The 17,592-nt window shown below is 47.9% G+C and overlaps 2 protein-coding genes and 1 non-coding gene across 6 annotated transcripts in view; 2 read left to right on the forward strand and 1 right to left on the reverse strand.

The window, feature by feature from the left end:
• The window catches only part of GRIN3B (glutamate ionotropic receptor NMDA type subunit 3B), a 47,722-nt gene extending 43,915 nt beyond the window's left edge, over positions 1–3,807 (forward strand). Inside the window, exon 10 of the mRNA XM_073324559.2 lies at positions 3,540–3,807. Coding sequence (XP_073180660.1) covers positions 3,540–3,561 — 22 coding nt within the window. The 3' untranslated portion in view covers positions 3,562–3,807. The remainder of the gene's footprint in view (positions 1–3,539) is intronic.
• Positions 1–11,173, reverse strand: part of TMEM259 (transmembrane protein 259) — a 32,443-nt gene extending 21,270 nt beyond the window's left edge. For 3 of the 4 annotated variants that reach the window (XR_012156230.2, XM_073324563.2, XM_073324562.2), the window contains exons 1-2: positions 10,087–11,173; positions 502–768 (exon numbers count right to left, since the gene is read on the reverse strand). Coding sequence is in view for 3 of the 4 variants with exons in the window: in XM_073324563.2 (XP_073180664.2) it covers positions 502–768; positions 10,087–10,323 (504 nt within the window). In the remaining variant the exon portion in view is untranslated. Of the gene's footprint in view, positions 1–501; positions 769–882; positions 1,089–10,086 lie in introns of all 4 variants that reach the window. The other variant, XM_073324564.2, reaches the window with a different exon arrangement.
• A 320-nt stretch (positions 11,174–11,493) lies between these two features.
• On the forward strand, positions 11,494–11,600 carry LOC140903430 (U6 spliceosomal RNA). Its single transcript, XR_012156247.1, has one exon. It is a non-coding gene; the product is annotated as a U6 spliceosomal RNA (small nuclear RNA).
• Positions 11,601–17,592: the final 5,992 nt, after the last annotated feature.

Consider the following 17,592-nt stretch of genomic DNA (forward strand, 5'->3'; position numbering starts at 1 on the left):
CCACTGCTCAGGAAAATTTAGAACACCTGTGCATCTGAAACAAGCTATCCAATAGCGCAGTCCCAGGAAAGCCTATCAGCACTGCGTGCATGGTCTGTTTCTAAACAGCCTCCCCCCTGCTCACCACTTTCAAATGCACTTTTCAGTGCTTGAAAAAGAAGTGATGCAACAGATGTGCTGTTTGGGAAAGGACAGGCACAGGGCATTTTCTGTGATGGGCCTTCTGCTCTAGAAATCACATCTCCCACTGGGTCAATGGAGATGGAGTTTACCGGCCTCCAGTGTATGTTTAAAGGCCACTCTAGTCACACAAGTTTCTGCTTGAGGTGACATTTGGAGAGGTCAGAGGTTCTTTTTAAATTGAACTGATGAGGGGGACATGACAAGGGTGGGGCACAGGAATATTTCACTGGTACCAAGCCAATCTGTAAAGTTATTTCTATGCTCCCTGCAAGAAGACATCCCCAACTCTTTCCCAGGGAGCACATGGCTAGCCTTTACCTTGACAGAGCTGTTTTCAAACATCTCCACAGTCATTTCCTCCTCTTCTTCCTCCTCCTCCTCCTGCATAGACTCTATCACCATTCCCGGAAATTTCTCCACCTCGCAGAACTGCAGGAAGATGGGGGCTCGGCTGGAGTTGCGTTGTATTTCCACCCGTAGGATGCCATCGCGCGGCCACTTGTCCCGCACGTGCTCCAGGCAGTTAATGGGCGAACGGGAGAAGGCGATGTGAATGTAAGCCAGAATGAACAGCACAAAGAGAGCCTGAAACAGCAGGAAACAAGGGAGAGGTCATGAGTACAGGTTGGACCTTTTTAAACCTGATACTTTTACAAATTCACATGCTTTATAGATGTTTCTTGCTAACCAGTAAGATACCTGGATGTGTTTGGGCCAACAAAGACAGAAACAGCCAAGAACTTTGAAGCTTCCCAGTCTTGACAGTCTAAGCATCAAAATATTAACAGCTAAAGTTCCTGGAACCAGTTCATCTCTTCAGCTGGAGAAGGCAGGTCCAGGGAGTATTTTGCCATGAACCTGCATCAGCCTTTCTTGTCACACCTTGTAAAGCTGAGGCCTGTCTGCTGTGGGTAGACATTCAAGAGACTTCATCACACCTTTCACAGGAGTAGAAGTAGGCCCTGGTGTCCTTCCCCATTCACACCCTTGTTGCACAATGTGCTGTATGCTGGGTGACTGCCGCCCCAGAAGCAGCTGTATTTCAGCAGCCTTGTATGTATATTGTTTGGGTCTGTTCACATGCTACAGGGATCTAACATGTTACAAAACCAGGGCCCGATTCTGATCCAAAACAGTAGCATTTTACATTCACTTTGCACTGGTGTAAATGCTTGCACAAGGGGGCAGGGCAGTAGAGAATCAGGCACCCAGTCTTTCCTGACTAGGAGGCACAATATCAGTTCTACTAGCAACTGAGCTGGCAATAATGGTTACCAGAGAGTGGGTTGTAATAGCCATCTGATATGGTAGCAGAGGCCCGTTCAGAGAAAAACTGTCCTGGATACCTCTGGGAAGCACAGAGTTTAACTTCCTGGTTTTTCCCAAAAGTAACCTATCTTCAAAAAAAATGGACACCGCCCATTTACCTTTGGCTCTCCTCACCCCACTCTCTTGTGCTATTTTCAAATGCTTGTTTGTTGGCAAACAAGCCATCCCTTGCTAGACTTTCCCCTCTGACCCAGAAACTGGTTTCCAGTGGAAGGAATATACTGCATGAATCCACTGGGCCAGAATTTTCCAGGAAGTGTAACTCTAGTAATTAATTCTTGTGTATTTACTCCCAAGCCTCTAGAATTCAGTTTAATATTGACAAGGTGCTTGCTTCGGTTGGTGCCAACATATAATCTTTGCTCAGCAGATATCACAAGTCATGAGACAGTCATTGGAAATGTTTTAAAGGGACAGAGTCAGATAGTTTTAGGTCTTATTTCAAAGACTTTCATTAAACTTTTCTGTTAGTTCTTGTGATTTTTTTTTTTTTAAAGTTTCCAAGGACAGAGTCTGAATTTAAAATCATTTCCTTTCTACTTGTAGAAAACACTTCAGAGTCCTGCTAGTCAAAGGTAACTAGACAGTGAAATTGACCAGTCTGTTTTCATGCCCCATGCTGAATGAAGCTCGAAACAAAATACCAAACAGTGAAAAGTAAGCTAGATTTTTTTAAAGACACTTTTAACCTTAATAAACTAGGGCTCTGACAAGAGCAGATAAGGACATTTTTTAAATTACAATTTTTAATCTAATAATGATCCATTAACAGCAAAGTCCCAGAATTTACCAGGGTGAACACATTGGGCTAAGGGTACAGGTTTCACTAAGAAATCATCTTTGAGGAGTGCTAAACACTGCACATTTTCATTACTCCACACAATGTAATGAAAGGAATGGGGATGTATCCCAGGATCAATCAAATCCTGTAAGAACGTGACTGCGAACCAAGTATAGCTATCAGACTACACAAATCTTCCCAGATACAACTAGCCTGTCTCTGATTTCTGGCTTGGTAGAACTCCCCTACTGTATCTTACATATGCAGGACGATCTTAAGGTTTGTACTCAAGCTTCCTGGGATAGACTCTCTTTGGTGTGTGGCTGCTGTTCAGCTGCGTGCTTTTATTGTAAGGGACCTAAAAAAAGCCTCAACAGGAGAAGTATCTAGATTATTTGAGGTCTAGATCAGACAGTACCCAGCATTGCCAAGACAAAGTATTCAAAAATAATGAGTCAGACCGGCCCCAAAATCATGATATGTTAAAATAATGTATGTTAGGTTCTTATTTGCCTTCTGGGCTTTGAGCCTGTAAGGTGCTAATCAGTATACATTTCCAAGCGTTTCTCTGCAACCGTGAGATCTAATATTTGATCCAGCTTTAAAATGATGTCTATAAATATATCTACACCCAGCCCCAAGGCTGTTCCTTGTTTCTTCCCATGATTGCAGTTTAATACTGGGATCACCTTCTCCAGGGAGGGCATGAGGCAAACAATACTGAGTCTATTCCCTGGGCACTTCTCTGTGGATTTAACACACAGTTGAAAGTAAAAAATAAAAAAAAGTATTCAACCCCTTTAGATTGTATTTTGGTGCCATCAAGACCTTCAACAGGGAGCTGGTACCAAATTAAAGCAGGTAACACAAAACAGCTATACACTGAAAAAACATGCTCCAACTGGGGACATTTCTTGGACATGAAAGGTGGGTGTGTTGTACTTATTACAGGAAAACTGCCAGCTTAAAGAGTGTTTCTTTTTAATCTAGCTCCCCATAGCCCCAGCTGCTGCAGTTCCTACCACTGCCCCCTGCCACCTGACATCACCAGAGGTGAAGGAAGCAGGATTTCAGAAGGAGAGCTAAGATCTGAGGGAAGGATTAGTGACCGGATGGGGAAGTCAGGCATTTCTTCCTCAGCCCTTGCTTGTTTGAAGCCTGCAGCTAGAAACCTTTACTATTTCTTTGTAAACATCATCTGATGGTCAGATTTTTGTTGTTTGTTCCCTTTTTAATGTCCCTACAGCTCCAAAACACAGGCCAACTGATGAGAGACTGACAGATTCACTTTGATTATGCTTCTACAACTGATCCAAAGACAGGGAGAGGAGGTGTCCAGAAGAGGCGCTAAACATACACCCCCATCCCCACCTTCCAGGAAAGTTCTTCCATTGTTCTAACTGCAACTCAAAGCATTGAGAGGAAACAAGGAGTGGTCTTGGGGCTCTTATACACTCTTGCAAGCCATTAACAAGGTAGACCAGAAGATTCCCTCCTATGACCCTAGATCATCATTAGAGGGCTAAATGGGGGGGGGGGGGGAGAAGAGGGGGAGAGAGAAATAGATGATTTAAGCAACTTTCTGAGAAAATTCAAGATATTGAGGCTAAAAGCACAGTGAGACCCCCCCAAAAAAGGATATTTATGTGGACAAGAAACATATCTGCAGTTACACTGGTTAGAGTCTCTCTCACATATGGCACTAGTTAGCGTAAAAACATATAAGGTACCTCAACCCTTATTTTATAGGCTCTCTTTCGTTGTTGTTTGCGGAATTGTAGCCGTGCTGGTCCCAGGATTGAGACAGACCAGACGGGTGAGAATCTCTTTTACAGGACCAACTTCTATTGATGAAACAGACAAGCCTTCAAGCTCCATGGACTTAAGGAAGAGCTCTGTGGAACTCAGAAGCATGTATCTTTTACCAACATAAGTTGACACAATAGAAGATATTAACCTCACCCACCCTGCCTCTCAGAGTTAAGAAGAAATTTCACCCATGAGCAGCTAGTTATTGGCTCATGGAACATTATATCTAGGAGAGAATGTTTCCTTTTCTTTGCAGTTTAAATGCAAAGATTGTATGGTGACATTTTCACATATGTATGTTTCACTGAATTATGAAATGTCATTTCAGATCTTTGTACAACTGCCTTGAGGTTTCTGAACCTGAATACTGTTTCTTGCCCTTCTCTTGATTTTTAAATAAAACCCTTAAAGTTGGCATTAAGTAGGAAAGTATGTTTCATAAGCAATTTTTTTGACCATTGGACAGATAAAACTAGAATATCTGCAGCTGTGCACTGTTTATATAAAACTTGAAATGGTAAAATGTTAATTTTAAAAATAACCAGAAACTTATTAAAACTTCCAGTGTGTTAGAAGACTCCACCCATACGCACCAAGGCACAAATCCTGCTCCTACGGACTCCAATAGGACCAGGATTTGGCTCAAAATGCTGGCTGCATATTCCTTATGCCCTATACCATCAGTGATAGTATTAACAAATGTGTGCCACAGGAGAGCATTTCAGCCTTTGCCAACAGCAGTGGTGTCATGAAGACTGTGTGTTGAGGTTTTCAGGCAGAGGTGTTTTAGCCCCATATAAGACCTATATGAAAAGGCAGGATTGCCCCAGACCTCAGCTTCTCTAGCTTGACCAGATTCTTCCTGAATTTCATTCACCTAGGTCACTAGCTACCAGGGGAATTCACTGCATCGATAATGAAAGACAGTCTCTCTAATCCTACATGTCCACTGTTGAACGAAACCAAAATTAAGGGGAAAGGGAGGGGCCACTTTAGTTTTGTCTACACAGAGATTTTACAACCCCCTCCAAACCTTTCTAGAGAGTCATGTTTAAAACAAGTGGGCCTCTTGAGTAGTTAGAGCATGGCTGCAGATCTCAGCATAGACAGGGCCTTAATTATCTTTATTTAAAGGCGGATGAACCAATTGGTTTCATTTATACAACACCTGCTACGTAAGATGACAAATGGTACAGCTTTAGCTTTAGACAGTATTTCCAGATCATTTGTAGTTTTCTTTCCATTGAATTCTCTCTCATTTTAGAAAGCCAATACACGGCCTTTATTTAAGCCAAGATCAACACTGGCAAAGTTCACTTAAAACAAGCATTCCTGTGATTTGTTACAAGGTTAACTGACCAAACAGGGAAGGCAACGTGAGCTCAGGTAGGAAATGTTAGAGAAAGTCAGGAGATACCTACCTGCAGGCGATGGCTGTGCTGCGCGGACCATGCCAGCATAGCCACAAAGCCAGAACAATGCTGGCATAATGTCGTCAGCGTAGGCTGCATCTACACCACGTCAGGGGTTTTTTAGTTAAGTGTAGAAACACCACCGCCCTGAGTGACAGGAGATAGGTAAACAGAAGCATCTTCCACTGACCTAGCTGTGTCTATACTGAGAGTTAAGTAACCATAGCTATGTCATGCAGGGGTGTGGGTTTTATACAAGTAGTTATGCCAACCTAAATTTTAAGTGCAGACCAGGCCCAAGTCTCTGTTCAATCAGGTAGATACTAGCATCAGATTGGAAAGAGACATTCCTATATCAAGAATAAGACTGTAAACTCTCCAGAGCAGGGGTTGTCTCCACCCTGCATGATGGGGACCCAATCCCAACTGGGGCCTTTGGGCACAAACATAACTAGTAGTGAGATGAAAGAAACATCAAAGAAAGCACACACAACTTTGTCCAACCACAAGACCTGCTCAAACCTTTCAGTTTGTTCCTGGACCTCAGACACCAACACTAGTATGAAACACAATGTATGTCCTGCTGGAAACCATAGAAAAAAATATACAAGCTACATTTCTATAAATCCCTGCACACTAACACTACAGATCAAATGCCCAAAACACAGGCGAACTCTTACCAAATTCAGTAGTCAGCCATCAGACTGAAAGATCTAAGCCATGCTGGAAAGCCAAAAAAGGCCTAGCTCAATCATTTTGACAGAGTTGAAACTGAAACAGAAAATTCTCTCTTCACTATACAATACTTCCTCAAACTATTAGGAATAACAAATACTCCCCATTAAAGCACAAGAAAGACTGCACAACTTTATGAGACGTCAGAGGCACAAATAACCCCAAGACGAGGCAACCTCTCACCAAATCAGAAAGGGAGAGCAACAGCATTAACCTGTTACTACCATGTCACCAGCCCTAAATTCAGAACCTCAACATTCTGCATGAACTTCGTCATCATAATGTGGCAATAAAGTGATTGAAAATTAACTGAAGAAGCATTCTTCAGGCCAACATGCAAGTGAATGCATCGAGCAATCTCCTCTGATATTCTACAGCCTTCAGTGATCAGTTTTTTAACTTAATAGAAAACATGGCTCCTGCCTTCCATGATTCACAGGCAGAATCTTTCACCCCCAAACGCCTTCGACAGCTAGCATCAGAATGGATCTCAGCTCTTGATTTTTGAGACAGTATCCCTAGCTAGATCCTAAAATGATCCATAGTCCCAATATGAATGCCATGCACTTTGAACATCCCATTATGCAGCACTGACAAGAAGTTCTCCAGTCTAAAATTCTGGTTATTTCCAGCATGTTCACTGTAGATTAGTAATACTAAACTACCATTTCTCAATACTGTACTTTTCAGTGATCTACATTATATTGAAAACTAGAGGGTTTCAGTTTTCATTCACGGGGACTAATGTCAGTATTAATTAACAACAAACAATTGTTTGTGTGTGTCTCAGTTTTTCTGCTCAAGAGAGGTTTAAGTAATTCCAAGATGGGGCCTCTCCTACACACAGGCAACCAATCATGTCAATTAGATTGAAAAGCCTTGAGTGTAAAGCTTCAGCAAACATGACCTGAAAGCCACCGTGGAACACTTTCCATAGAATTGCAAGGGGGTTTATTGTTATGGTTATTAAAAAAATAATTTACTGTTACAAAAGATTTTTTTTAAATTCACACCAAACAAGTCACCCCACTAAAGGGATGGTTAGTGATTTACCATCCATAAAAAGGACACTTCAAGCTGGAGTCTCCCCTTTCAAAAATAGTCAAGAGATGCTTCTCAACTAGAGGAACAGCTATAAAGTCACATCAGAAGAAAGTGATATCACTACAGACTAATGGGTTTTTACCACCTTATTTTGGGGAACAATTCAGGGTGATGTTAACAGATACATTCAATAGCTTGCACAGCAGCTCTCCACCAAGAATGGAGAGCATTCTAGAATACAGCACCATAGCCGAGTTTTAGGGTTGTTTGCTCTCCAACTTCCTTAAGGTGCTTGATCATTGCGTAACACAACTAGTTCTAGCTACTCATTATCCTTGAGGTCCTCAGCTGGAGTAAACAGACTGGCAAAACTAGGCAGCTACACCATGGATTTGATTAAGAAGCTGTACGAAGACATCTTCAGCCAAAAGGGACCAAGAGATAAGGCTGAAGTTCATGCATACCAAAGCTCACCTAGACACAGGTTCTGCAACTCATTACATGCATGTAAACCTCGACAATCGAAGGAACCCCACTTAAGGCAATAGGGCTCTGTACAGGTACAGGAATTCACCCCTACACAATAAATGGCAGGATCATGCCTTACATCTATACCCAGACGGTTTAGCACTAGAGAGAGACAGCCAGCATCATACTACGTCCCTACTTAAAGAACATCTGCTTGAAACCTGGTCAATTAGTTAAAGCACTTTTATGTATGCCACTTGCCTCAGAGTCCCCGTTTTGTCTCTGAAAATTTAAGACTTCTTTTTAAAATCACTCCTATGGTAAAAGCAGGCTGTTTTGCACGTGTATGCATGGCTAGTTCAGCTACCCAGAGCTCTGCAACAGACGCTATCAGCTTGGCTACCACTCATCCAACGTAACAGTCTAGTAACAAGTCCCATCCCATTTCAAGATTTTAAGCGTGCCTTCAGTTAGTTACAGAAAAGGAAAAGGTTAAAGAGCCTGGCCATTCCCAAGAACAGCAGCTAAAGATACGGAGTGAAAATGTACCATTAGCACATTAAGGCCATTCTGTCATGATGCAACAGGCATTGATCTACACTTGGTATTACCGTCCTGATTGCTTTCCTTTTTTTAAAGCGACTAATGCTACTATAATGTAAGGTTTCAGCATGGTGGCCGTGTATATTATAATGTAAGTACACTGTTGTCCCTTAGAAACTAATTATTTTTTGTGAAATTTTTTTTTTAACGTTTAGCACTGGTAAAAAACACAAGCATAGATAGTAACAGCACATCCCTACCCAGATCTCCCTAACGTGCCTCATTTCCAATCTTCAACTTTGAGGAGCGAGAGGAGTTCAACCTCCATGGCCTATTTAAACTGTGGCCTCTCTGCAGAGATGCCCCCCAAGGGAGACCAATCAATACCAGCTGCGGTTGGCTAACAGAACCAAAAAGCACAGACAAGAGGATAAAGTAGTTTATAGTTTTCACACTTAGCAGGCTGAGGTAAGCTGTGTTTTTTAAACACATGATAAACTTTCCTCTCTTCACCTTTTTCCTAATGTGGACAACATCTATTTCTATCCACAACTGTCTTTCCAGAAACAAGGTTGAAAACACCAAATCGTTTCACATTGGCCACACAACCATCAGATGGACTAGAACCAGTGACCTAGATATGAAAGAACGAGGAGTACTTGTGGCACCTTAGAGACTAACAAATGTATCTGAGCATAAGCTTTTGTGGACTAAAGCCCACTTCATCAGATCCATGTAGTGGAAATCATTTGTATACATCCAGGAATATTCCTTCCAGATTTAACTTTGAAAAAATGATAGATAGTGTTTCCCATCCTTCTGGCTTCAATAAACCACTTTCTTAGAATAAGTTTAAATCTAGGAACTGTTAACAAGAGGACACAACAGAATCTCAGCAGCGCAAGGGAAGACTCCCAAACCGATATAAGGTTTTATAATCTATTCACTCAAGCTTTTGCCCAGAGCGAGAAATATGGAGGCATTTTGTGGAGAGAGACTATTTAGTCTGATATTTGTTGAGTTATTCCTTTTCCTCATACACGAGGTTAGAATGTGACAGATAAGCCAGCAGCTCTCCTGGGGAACGTTGGCAGCCACTGTGTCAAGTCATTAAAAACTAAAACAAAGCACAGACTGTAAGAGACAATGCTGCATCAGCAGGGAAGCAGACTGAATCTACAGGACATCTCCATTTCTAACAGCCATGATTCTATGACTGTAAGAGCACAGGAAAATGCCCTAACAACCCTTTCAATTTATTAAAGGGACCCTAAAGGGTACATTTATACTGCAGCTCGAAGCGAGCCTGAGCCCAGGTAGACAGACTCACACTAACTCTACTTTAGCTAGCATGCTAAAAATAACAGTGTGGAGACTGCAGCACAGGGACTAACAACCTGACTACAGACCTAGAGGGCTGAGCAGGTTTGTATTTGGGTGGCTAGCCCATGCCATGGCCTACAACAGCCACACCACTGTGCCTAGATTGAGTAGAGCTAGGGCATCTGTCTACCAAGACTCAGAGGCATGCTTCCAGCTGCAGTGTAGAATAACTATCACAATGGTTCATCCCTTCCTAATAAATAGAAAAAATACACCAGTTTAGTGGGAAAGTCTCTCTGGCTAGTATAGGTGGAGTTAGGTGACTGATCCTAGGGTAGCAGGAGATCTTTCCTGGGGGATAAGAATTGTTTGGAAGCAACTTGACTTAACTGCACAGGGGGGTGAAGAGTGGATAGAGAAAGTCCCTCCACTTCATACATACATGGCCCTGCCCCTCACCTTGAGAAGGACGAAGAACTCGAAGATGCGGCGGAACGAGGGTGGGAAGAGGCGGGCATAGGTTACAGCCATCTTGAAGAAAAGGGCATGGAAGAGGCGATCGCGCACATTAATCAGGGGGTTCTGGTTGAGGTTCGGGTTCCGTACCCCCCGGTTGTTTCCACCAGCAGCCCCACCACCCCCGTTGTTGTTCATTGGGTGATTGTGATTGTTCGCATTGGGCTGATTCTCCGACATCCTGATCCTCTGGGGGTGGGGGAGCGTCAATGGGAGAGGCTACTTTCTTCCCGTGAGGAAGGCGCTCGGGAAGAGAACTCTGGGGGGCGCTCTGTCCCCCCGGGTTTAGCCCTTTTGGTGGGGTGGGAGGAGAGGGAAGGAAAAAGGCAGCTGTGCCTCTCAGGGGGGAGTGTCTACCCTCTCAAAGTCTAAGGCAGTCTCCCTGGGGGTGGGTGGATCAGCGCCCCTTTGCGCTGGGGGAATGGGACGCCCGGCAGAGGGACCTGTGTGCTAGGGGGAAAATCGCTGCTGTTTCTGCCAAGGGGGGGGGAAGGGACTCGAGGGCTAGCCCCAGGAGGCTCACACCTCGGCACAGTCCGGGGAGGGGGGGACCCCTTGGGGCGGGGGGGTCACTAGCTCCCCCTTGGGGGCGGGGCGCTGTTCCCCTGCAGGATGCGGGGGGCAGTCTGTCCCCTGGGGCTCGGGGTGCTGCCCCTGGGGGCGGCCCGGGCCGCGGGGGGGGGGGGGGGGGACTCAGCCCCGGGTCGGGGGGCGCTCAGGCCTGGCGGGAGCCCTTCTCGCGGCAGGCTCGGGAGCGTGACCCCCCGGGCGGGGGGGGGGGGGGGCGCTGGGGCCGCGCTACCAGCCGCGGCGGGGCCGGGGCAGGCCCGGGGCGGGACGCGGCTCCTGGGCCGGCCCAGCGGCCATGGGGGCCCCGCTCCGCCCTGCCTCCCTCGCCGTGCCCAGGGGCCTCCTCACGCGCCCGGCCACGCTCCGCGTCTCACTGCCGCGGGGCCAGAGGTGCCGCCGCCGCCGCCGCCATCTTCTTCCCCCTCCTGCCCCGGCCCGGACGCTACTCAACAACAACGAGCGGGCGAGGCCCAAGAGAGGCGGCTTAACAGGGAACGCTGGGACAGTGGCGGGCGAGAGAGGCCGGGCCTTTCCGGCCTTATTTGTGTATTCAAATAAGCCGCTCTGCTTCCCGTCGTGCACCGCGAAACGGGACTGGTACAAAAATGTAAAGGTATTCAGAGAATGAGCATACAAAAGCGCCGCCCAACCTGTCAGACCCCGGTTGTTGCCTTCTCTAATTATTAACGCGTCCCTCTGTACCAAAAATATTGTTCACCCTAACTTGTAAATAAGAGTATTTCCAGAGGTTTAAATAGCAACGTGGTCGGGTTCAAATTTGTGCTCGCTTCGGCAGCACATATACTAAAATTGGAACGATACAGAGAAGATTAGCATGGCCCCTGCGCAAGGATGACACGCAAATTCGTGAAGCGTTCCATATTTTTGGTGAACGCCTGGCTGGGCTCTAGCCAGGTAGGGGTGACTCCCCCCCCTCATGGCAGAGACCCACCACTGAATCCACAGCCACGCCCTGTGGCCACAGAAGCCTGCAGTGGCAGCCGCCCTCGGGGAACCTTTTACCATCCTAAGCTTAGCGCGGAGCACAAGGGGCTGCAGGGGGGAAAGTCACACCGTGGGCGCGGTCCAAAGGTCCTGCCCAGCCACCGCACCGTGACAAGGCCACAGTGGGGCGGACCAATGGGCCATCTAGCCCAATATCCCGGCTCTGGGAGGTCAGCGCCAGATGCTTGCAGAGGGAAATGAGCCGAACAGGGCAATTATCAAGTGAGCCATTCCACGCCATCCAGTCCCAGCTTCTGGCAGTCAGCGGTTTAGGGACACCCGGCGCATGGGTTGTGTCCCTGACCATCCTGGCTAACAGCTATTGCTGGACCTAGCCCCCAGGAACACATCTGATTCTTTTGTGAACCCAGTTCTACTTTGGGCCTTCACAAAATCCCCTGGCAATGAGTTCCACAGGTTGCCTGTGCGTTTTGTTCTTATGGGCCTTGCAGGAGGCGCATGGATTGAACTAGAACAAGGTGTTGGCTTGGCAAACAGAATGGGCACGCCATGCTCACAGCTGGCCTTACCGATGCTAGGGAATGTTACCAAACACCTTCCCCAGTGGCTGCTCCCGCTGGCTCAGCTGCAGCGGCAGGAAGCCCACATTTAGCCAAGACGCTGGCAGCTGCCAGCATATTTACTGCCTGCTCGTACGCTCAGCTGTCCCAGTGGCTAAAACGGGTCGGCAACCTTTCAGAAGTGGGGTGTCGCGTCTTCATTGATTCACTCTAAGCTAAGGTTTCGCGTGCCAGTGATAAATTTTAACGTTTTTTTAGACAGTCTCTTTCTATAAGTCTATAATATGTAACTAAACTATTGTTGTATGCAAAGAAAATAAGATCTTTAAAATGTTTAAGAAGCTTCACTGAAAATTAAATTAAAATGCAGAGCCCGCCGGGCCACTGGCCAGGACCCAGGCAGTGTGAGTGCCCCTGACAATCAGCTCGCAGGCCATAGGTTGCCTGCCCCTGGTCTAAAACGGCTGGTGCTTGGGCCACGTGCCCCCCAGCAGCACAGCACCGTGGCCCTAGACCCAACACGGAAAACGTGGCACTGTTGGTAAACACACTGGAAGAGCCCTGCGCCCACAGGCAGCGGTGCAGGATCTGCTGTTGTATGAAAACAGGCTCCCGGGGAGGAAGCAATGTTCTACCCCGAGCTGAGCAGCAGCCGGCAAGGAGCAGAGACGCCCACCGGGCAACACGCCAGCTCCGAGCTGCCCTTTAGCTATGGTTGTTGGTGTCTGGCAGCATTATCACTTTAAGTCCCAGCAATGCCTGTATTTTTTTCATTCATCTTTTGGAACCCATCCAGGGCCCACACATTAAAAATCACTCAGGCTGGCTAGCTACTGCTTCTGGCCCCTTGTTAAAACAGGCTTCCCAGGACCCCCAGCACACCACACACAGCAATGGATGAACATCACAATCTCCCCAGTGAGATGGGTCCCTGCCACGATCATCCCATCCCTTGTGGCCCCAAAGGCATTTAAAAAACCCAGCACCGCTTCCCCCCTCCGCGTCTGGCGAACTCCCTCTTCCAGAATCCACATCTGTTTAACTTCCCCCCGGGCCTATGTCTGATCAAACTACTGTCCCCCATGTCTGGTTAAACTCCCTGATCCTGGGAGATTTATCTGGGATCACAGCTGTCTTCAGTGCTCTGGCTAGATGCAAATCACAAAGCACCAGGTTACAGCCAAGGATACCCCAGAGGCAGGCTGACCCCTTTCAGGAGCTAAATATGGCAGCAGGTGCTATGCATTAACCACCTGATTACACTTGAGGGTCCCAGGGAGGCCGCCCCATCCCTAAATCAGCCACTAGTCTGCAGCTGCTTGGGCTGGGTGTGGTCTGTGGGATGATTCGCTCCAGCTGTCTGAGTGGCCAGGGAAAGGGAAGCTGGACAGGGGCCAATACCCCCACCCAGCAGTGAAACAGGAGCTGCCCTGCCGAGGGGGGTGGGGCAGCAGGAAAAACCACCTCTGTTGACACCTCAAAAATCTTGCTCCCCTTAATTAGACTCTGCTTGCAAATAAGTCATTGACATGTGGGCCCTTCCCATGCCTGGCCAGGTGGCTCTCTCTGCTTCACCACTGATTCTCACAGTGTCCTCATCCCACCTAGGTGCACTAGACAGTGGTTCTCAAGCCCTCTTTCAGGTCCTTTGATATAAGTGACAAAGAAATCAGCAGCTCTCTTGGCTCGGCATTGGCAACTGTGGAAAGGCACCTTGCAACTACAGAGCCCTTCTGAGCTCCAGTGCGGGCCAACTGGTTTCTCTGTGGCAACTCAACATCCCACCTGGTCCTGATGGAGAGCTGGGCCCAAGATGCTGTCTGCAAGGCGTCCAGCCTTGCTGCTCCCTTCAGTCCCAAGCCCAGGAAGAACCAACTGCGGTGACTTGAGAATAACTTTCAAACCCTTCAGCAAAATAATTGTAACTTGTTTTAGACCTTTCATAAATAACCACGACATGCTTTTGAAGCAATTTGTGCGATTTGGCTTGATGGGTTCACCCCACAGGGCGCTCTTCCAGGCCTCATTCCTTCAAAGCAAAATCTAGCCATTGAATTGAAGCAGGAGCCCAGATGGCATTGCCTAGAACCCCTTTTGCCCTCTTCAGTGGCCAGAAGGAAGGGAAAAAAGCAGGACTGCCTGTGTGTTAGTCCCCTGTTTCTTATACCAGAGTATGCGCTAAGGATTCTCATTCTGTCAATGCCATCAGTGACAGCGGAACTATGGGGGACATGGGGCTGGAGCCGTGGGTAACTGTGTTACTGTTCACACGGCTGTTGGGGTGAGGCCACTGAGCAGTGGTTCTCAACCAGGGGTCCGACACCCACTTCGAAGCTGCGAGCAGGTTTCAGGGAGGCCGCCAAGCAGGGCTGGCATTAGACCTGCTGGGCCCCAGGGCAGAAAGCTGAAGCCCCCCACCACCTGGGTGGAAGCCCGGGGGGCCAAGTCCTGCCACCCGGGGCTGAAGCCTGAGCAACTTAGCTTCGTAGGGCCCCCTGTGGCGCGGGGCGCCGGGGCAATGGCCCTGCTTGCTGCCCCCTAATGCCGGCCCTGGCTTTTGTCTGCAGAAACCAGTTGTTGTGGCACAGGGGGGCCGTGGAGTTTTTATAGCATGTTGCGGGGGGGCTCAGTAAGACAAAGGTTGAGAACTCCAGGTCCAGAGAGCTCGGATGGGACGACTGGACCGCAGAAGGAGGCAGCTGTAGAGCAATAAGGGACGGCTGGTGACTTATCAGCGATAAGCCAACTCCTGCCAGTAGCTAGCCGGGTTCTTTTCGATGAGTTCACTCTTCAGAAGACGCCCCCTTCTCCCAGGTGAGAAGAATGCCAGGCTCTCCGCTGACCCGCAGCAGCACCGGTCTGCATGGGACTGAGCTGGAGCAGGAATAGCCACCATGCACCTTCAGGTTAGCTCAGGGGCCAGGGCAGGACTGGAACAGCAGTTTTGACATGCTCCCATGCCCACCCACTGCTAACCCGTGGCACGAGGGCTCAAGGCGGAGGCTGGCTGGCTGGGCTTACAAGCCGAAACATCTGTCAGAAAGCACCGTTGGCCCGCAGCAGCCCCCCACACCTCTTGTGCAGTAACGCCACCTAGCCCCTTCAGCTTTAATCTTTGGCCACAGCGTGGTCCCGCTCTCACCTGATGTTGTCCGGAGCAAGGGGGCAGAGCTGCAGCCACCTGACTAATTTCAGTGCGGGGGCTCCAGTAAAAGTGGCTTCAGGAGCAGTAGCCCTGGTCCCTGCAGTGTCAGTATCCAGCCTGTGCAGCTGCCCGTCTATTGCTCCTGTGCTGGGACGCACTACTTACTAGAGAAGGGGCGCCCATGGGTGAGGTTACCTTGCCCAGCAGAGGCGCCTGGAGACATACACGAGCCCAGAATTCCTCCGGTCGTACCTGTGCCTAAGTGCTGACTCGCGACTGTATTCAAACCCGGGCCCCCTGGCTGAGCGGGCGGAATGACTCCATGACACTGTTATGCGTATAAGAAGCACTCGGGATTTTTTTTCAGGGGAAAAGGCAATACGCTGCGTTTACTGAAGATACAACAATTAACATATGCATTCAATCACACACACACACACAAAATCCCGCCAGTCGACGTGATAGTTACCAGTCTAGAGTCCGGATCAATCTAGTGGCCAGCTAGGTGGATCATGGGTAGGGAGGCGCCAGGGTCCTTCAGTCGCAACACGATGCTCTTGGGAAATCGTGGCAGGATGAATCCAAAGTGTCATGGCAAGGCGCCCTGTTTATATAGTGATCTTTTTTTTTTTAATTGGGACCAATGAGTTTTGCACCATTGTGCTGTGATTAATTGTTGTTTGACGAGTGCTTGTTTTTTTAAATTGTTTTTATTTTTTATGACAGCTATATTGTTCCTATTGTTAGGTGCCTGTTTATTTTTTAGAGTTGTCAATTTGTCCTTTTCTGACATTTTAATAGGGGTGTGTTGCAGCCTCCTGGAGCCTGGCGTCTGTTTCTGGTTTTTCTCTTGTACATCTGGCTTAGCGATGGCCTTCACACTTCTTTTTTTACACATACCTTCCTTATTTACACACAAAACAGAATTAATTTACACAGAACATTTTAAACCGGAACATCAAGCTGCGATGCACAAGAAAACCATCACAGCATTCTTTTACTTATTTTAAAATGCTAAACCTACAACAAAGCAGTGGCCGTAAAACCTCTGTAGCTGCCTTGAAATCAACCCAGACACCGATTCCGGCTGCTGTGTCTTTACTAAATGGCCCGTTAGGCCGTTCCTTTTTGCTATTTAAAGAGGGTGGCTGGCAGAATATAATTAAATCAGACACCAAGACATTTAATACATGCTACATTCTTCTTTTTTTTTATTTTTTATTTTAAATGGTACACAAGTCAAACATAAAATTTTACTACGACAACACAAGGTCTGTACGAGGACAGACGTCCCTGCCGGCGACTCCCTGTTAGCCCGCGCTGAGGACAACCTCCCGGGGCCTTCCAGGAGCGACAGTCCTGTGGCCTGACTGCAGAAACGGGCTGCCATATTGAAAGCAAGGACAGGCTGAAGCCAAGGTGTGTGGCTGAACATGCCCTGCCCTGGGGCGTGGTACGAAGCTGTGTTGTGTTGATCCAGGCTGTTTGTGTTGCTACTGGTGCCGTGGCCTTGGAGCTCCAGCCAAGCCTGCGGGTGTTCAGCAGGAGGGCGGGCAGAGCAGCCCATGGAGGGCAGGAAGAAAGCCCCGGGGATCGTCTGTTCATCCGGGTGCCCGCAGACATGGGGGGCCCGCCCCCCAAAGCAGTGCGGGAGGCCTCAAAGGGGCCGTGCCTGACGGCTGCACCATCACACGCTGCACCAAGCCTCGATCATTAGCCGATGCATGTGGACAGTGGACAGTGGACCTAGGGGTGACAGTGGACGAGAAGCTGGATATGAGTCAGCAGTGTGCCCTTGTTGCCAAGAAGGCCAATGGCATTTTGGGATGTACAAGTAGGGGCAGAGCGAGCAGATCGAGGGATGTGATCGTTCCCCTCTATTCGACATTGGTGAGGCCTCATCTGGAGTACTGTGTCCAGTTTTGGGCCCCACACTACAAGAAGGATGTGGATAAATTGGAGAGAGTCCAGCGAAGGGCAACAAAAAGGATTAGGGGTCTGGAACACATGACTTATGAGGAGAGGCTGAGGGAGCTGGGATTGTTTAGTCTGCAGAAGAGAAGAATGAGGGGGGATTTGATAGCTGCTTTCAACTACCTGAAAGGGGGTTCCAGAGGATGATTCTAGACTATTCTCAGTGGTAGAAGAGGACAGGACAAGGAGTAATGGTCTCAAGTTGCAGTGGGGGAGGTTTAGGTTGGATATTAG

The sequence above is a fragment of the Lepidochelys kempii genome, chromosome 25 (assembly GCF_965140285.1).
Source record: "Lepidochelys kempii isolate rLepKem1 chromosome 25, rLepKem1.hap1, whole genome shotgun sequence".
NCBI lineage: Eukaryota > Metazoa > Chordata > Testudines > Cheloniidae > Lepidochelys > Lepidochelys kempii.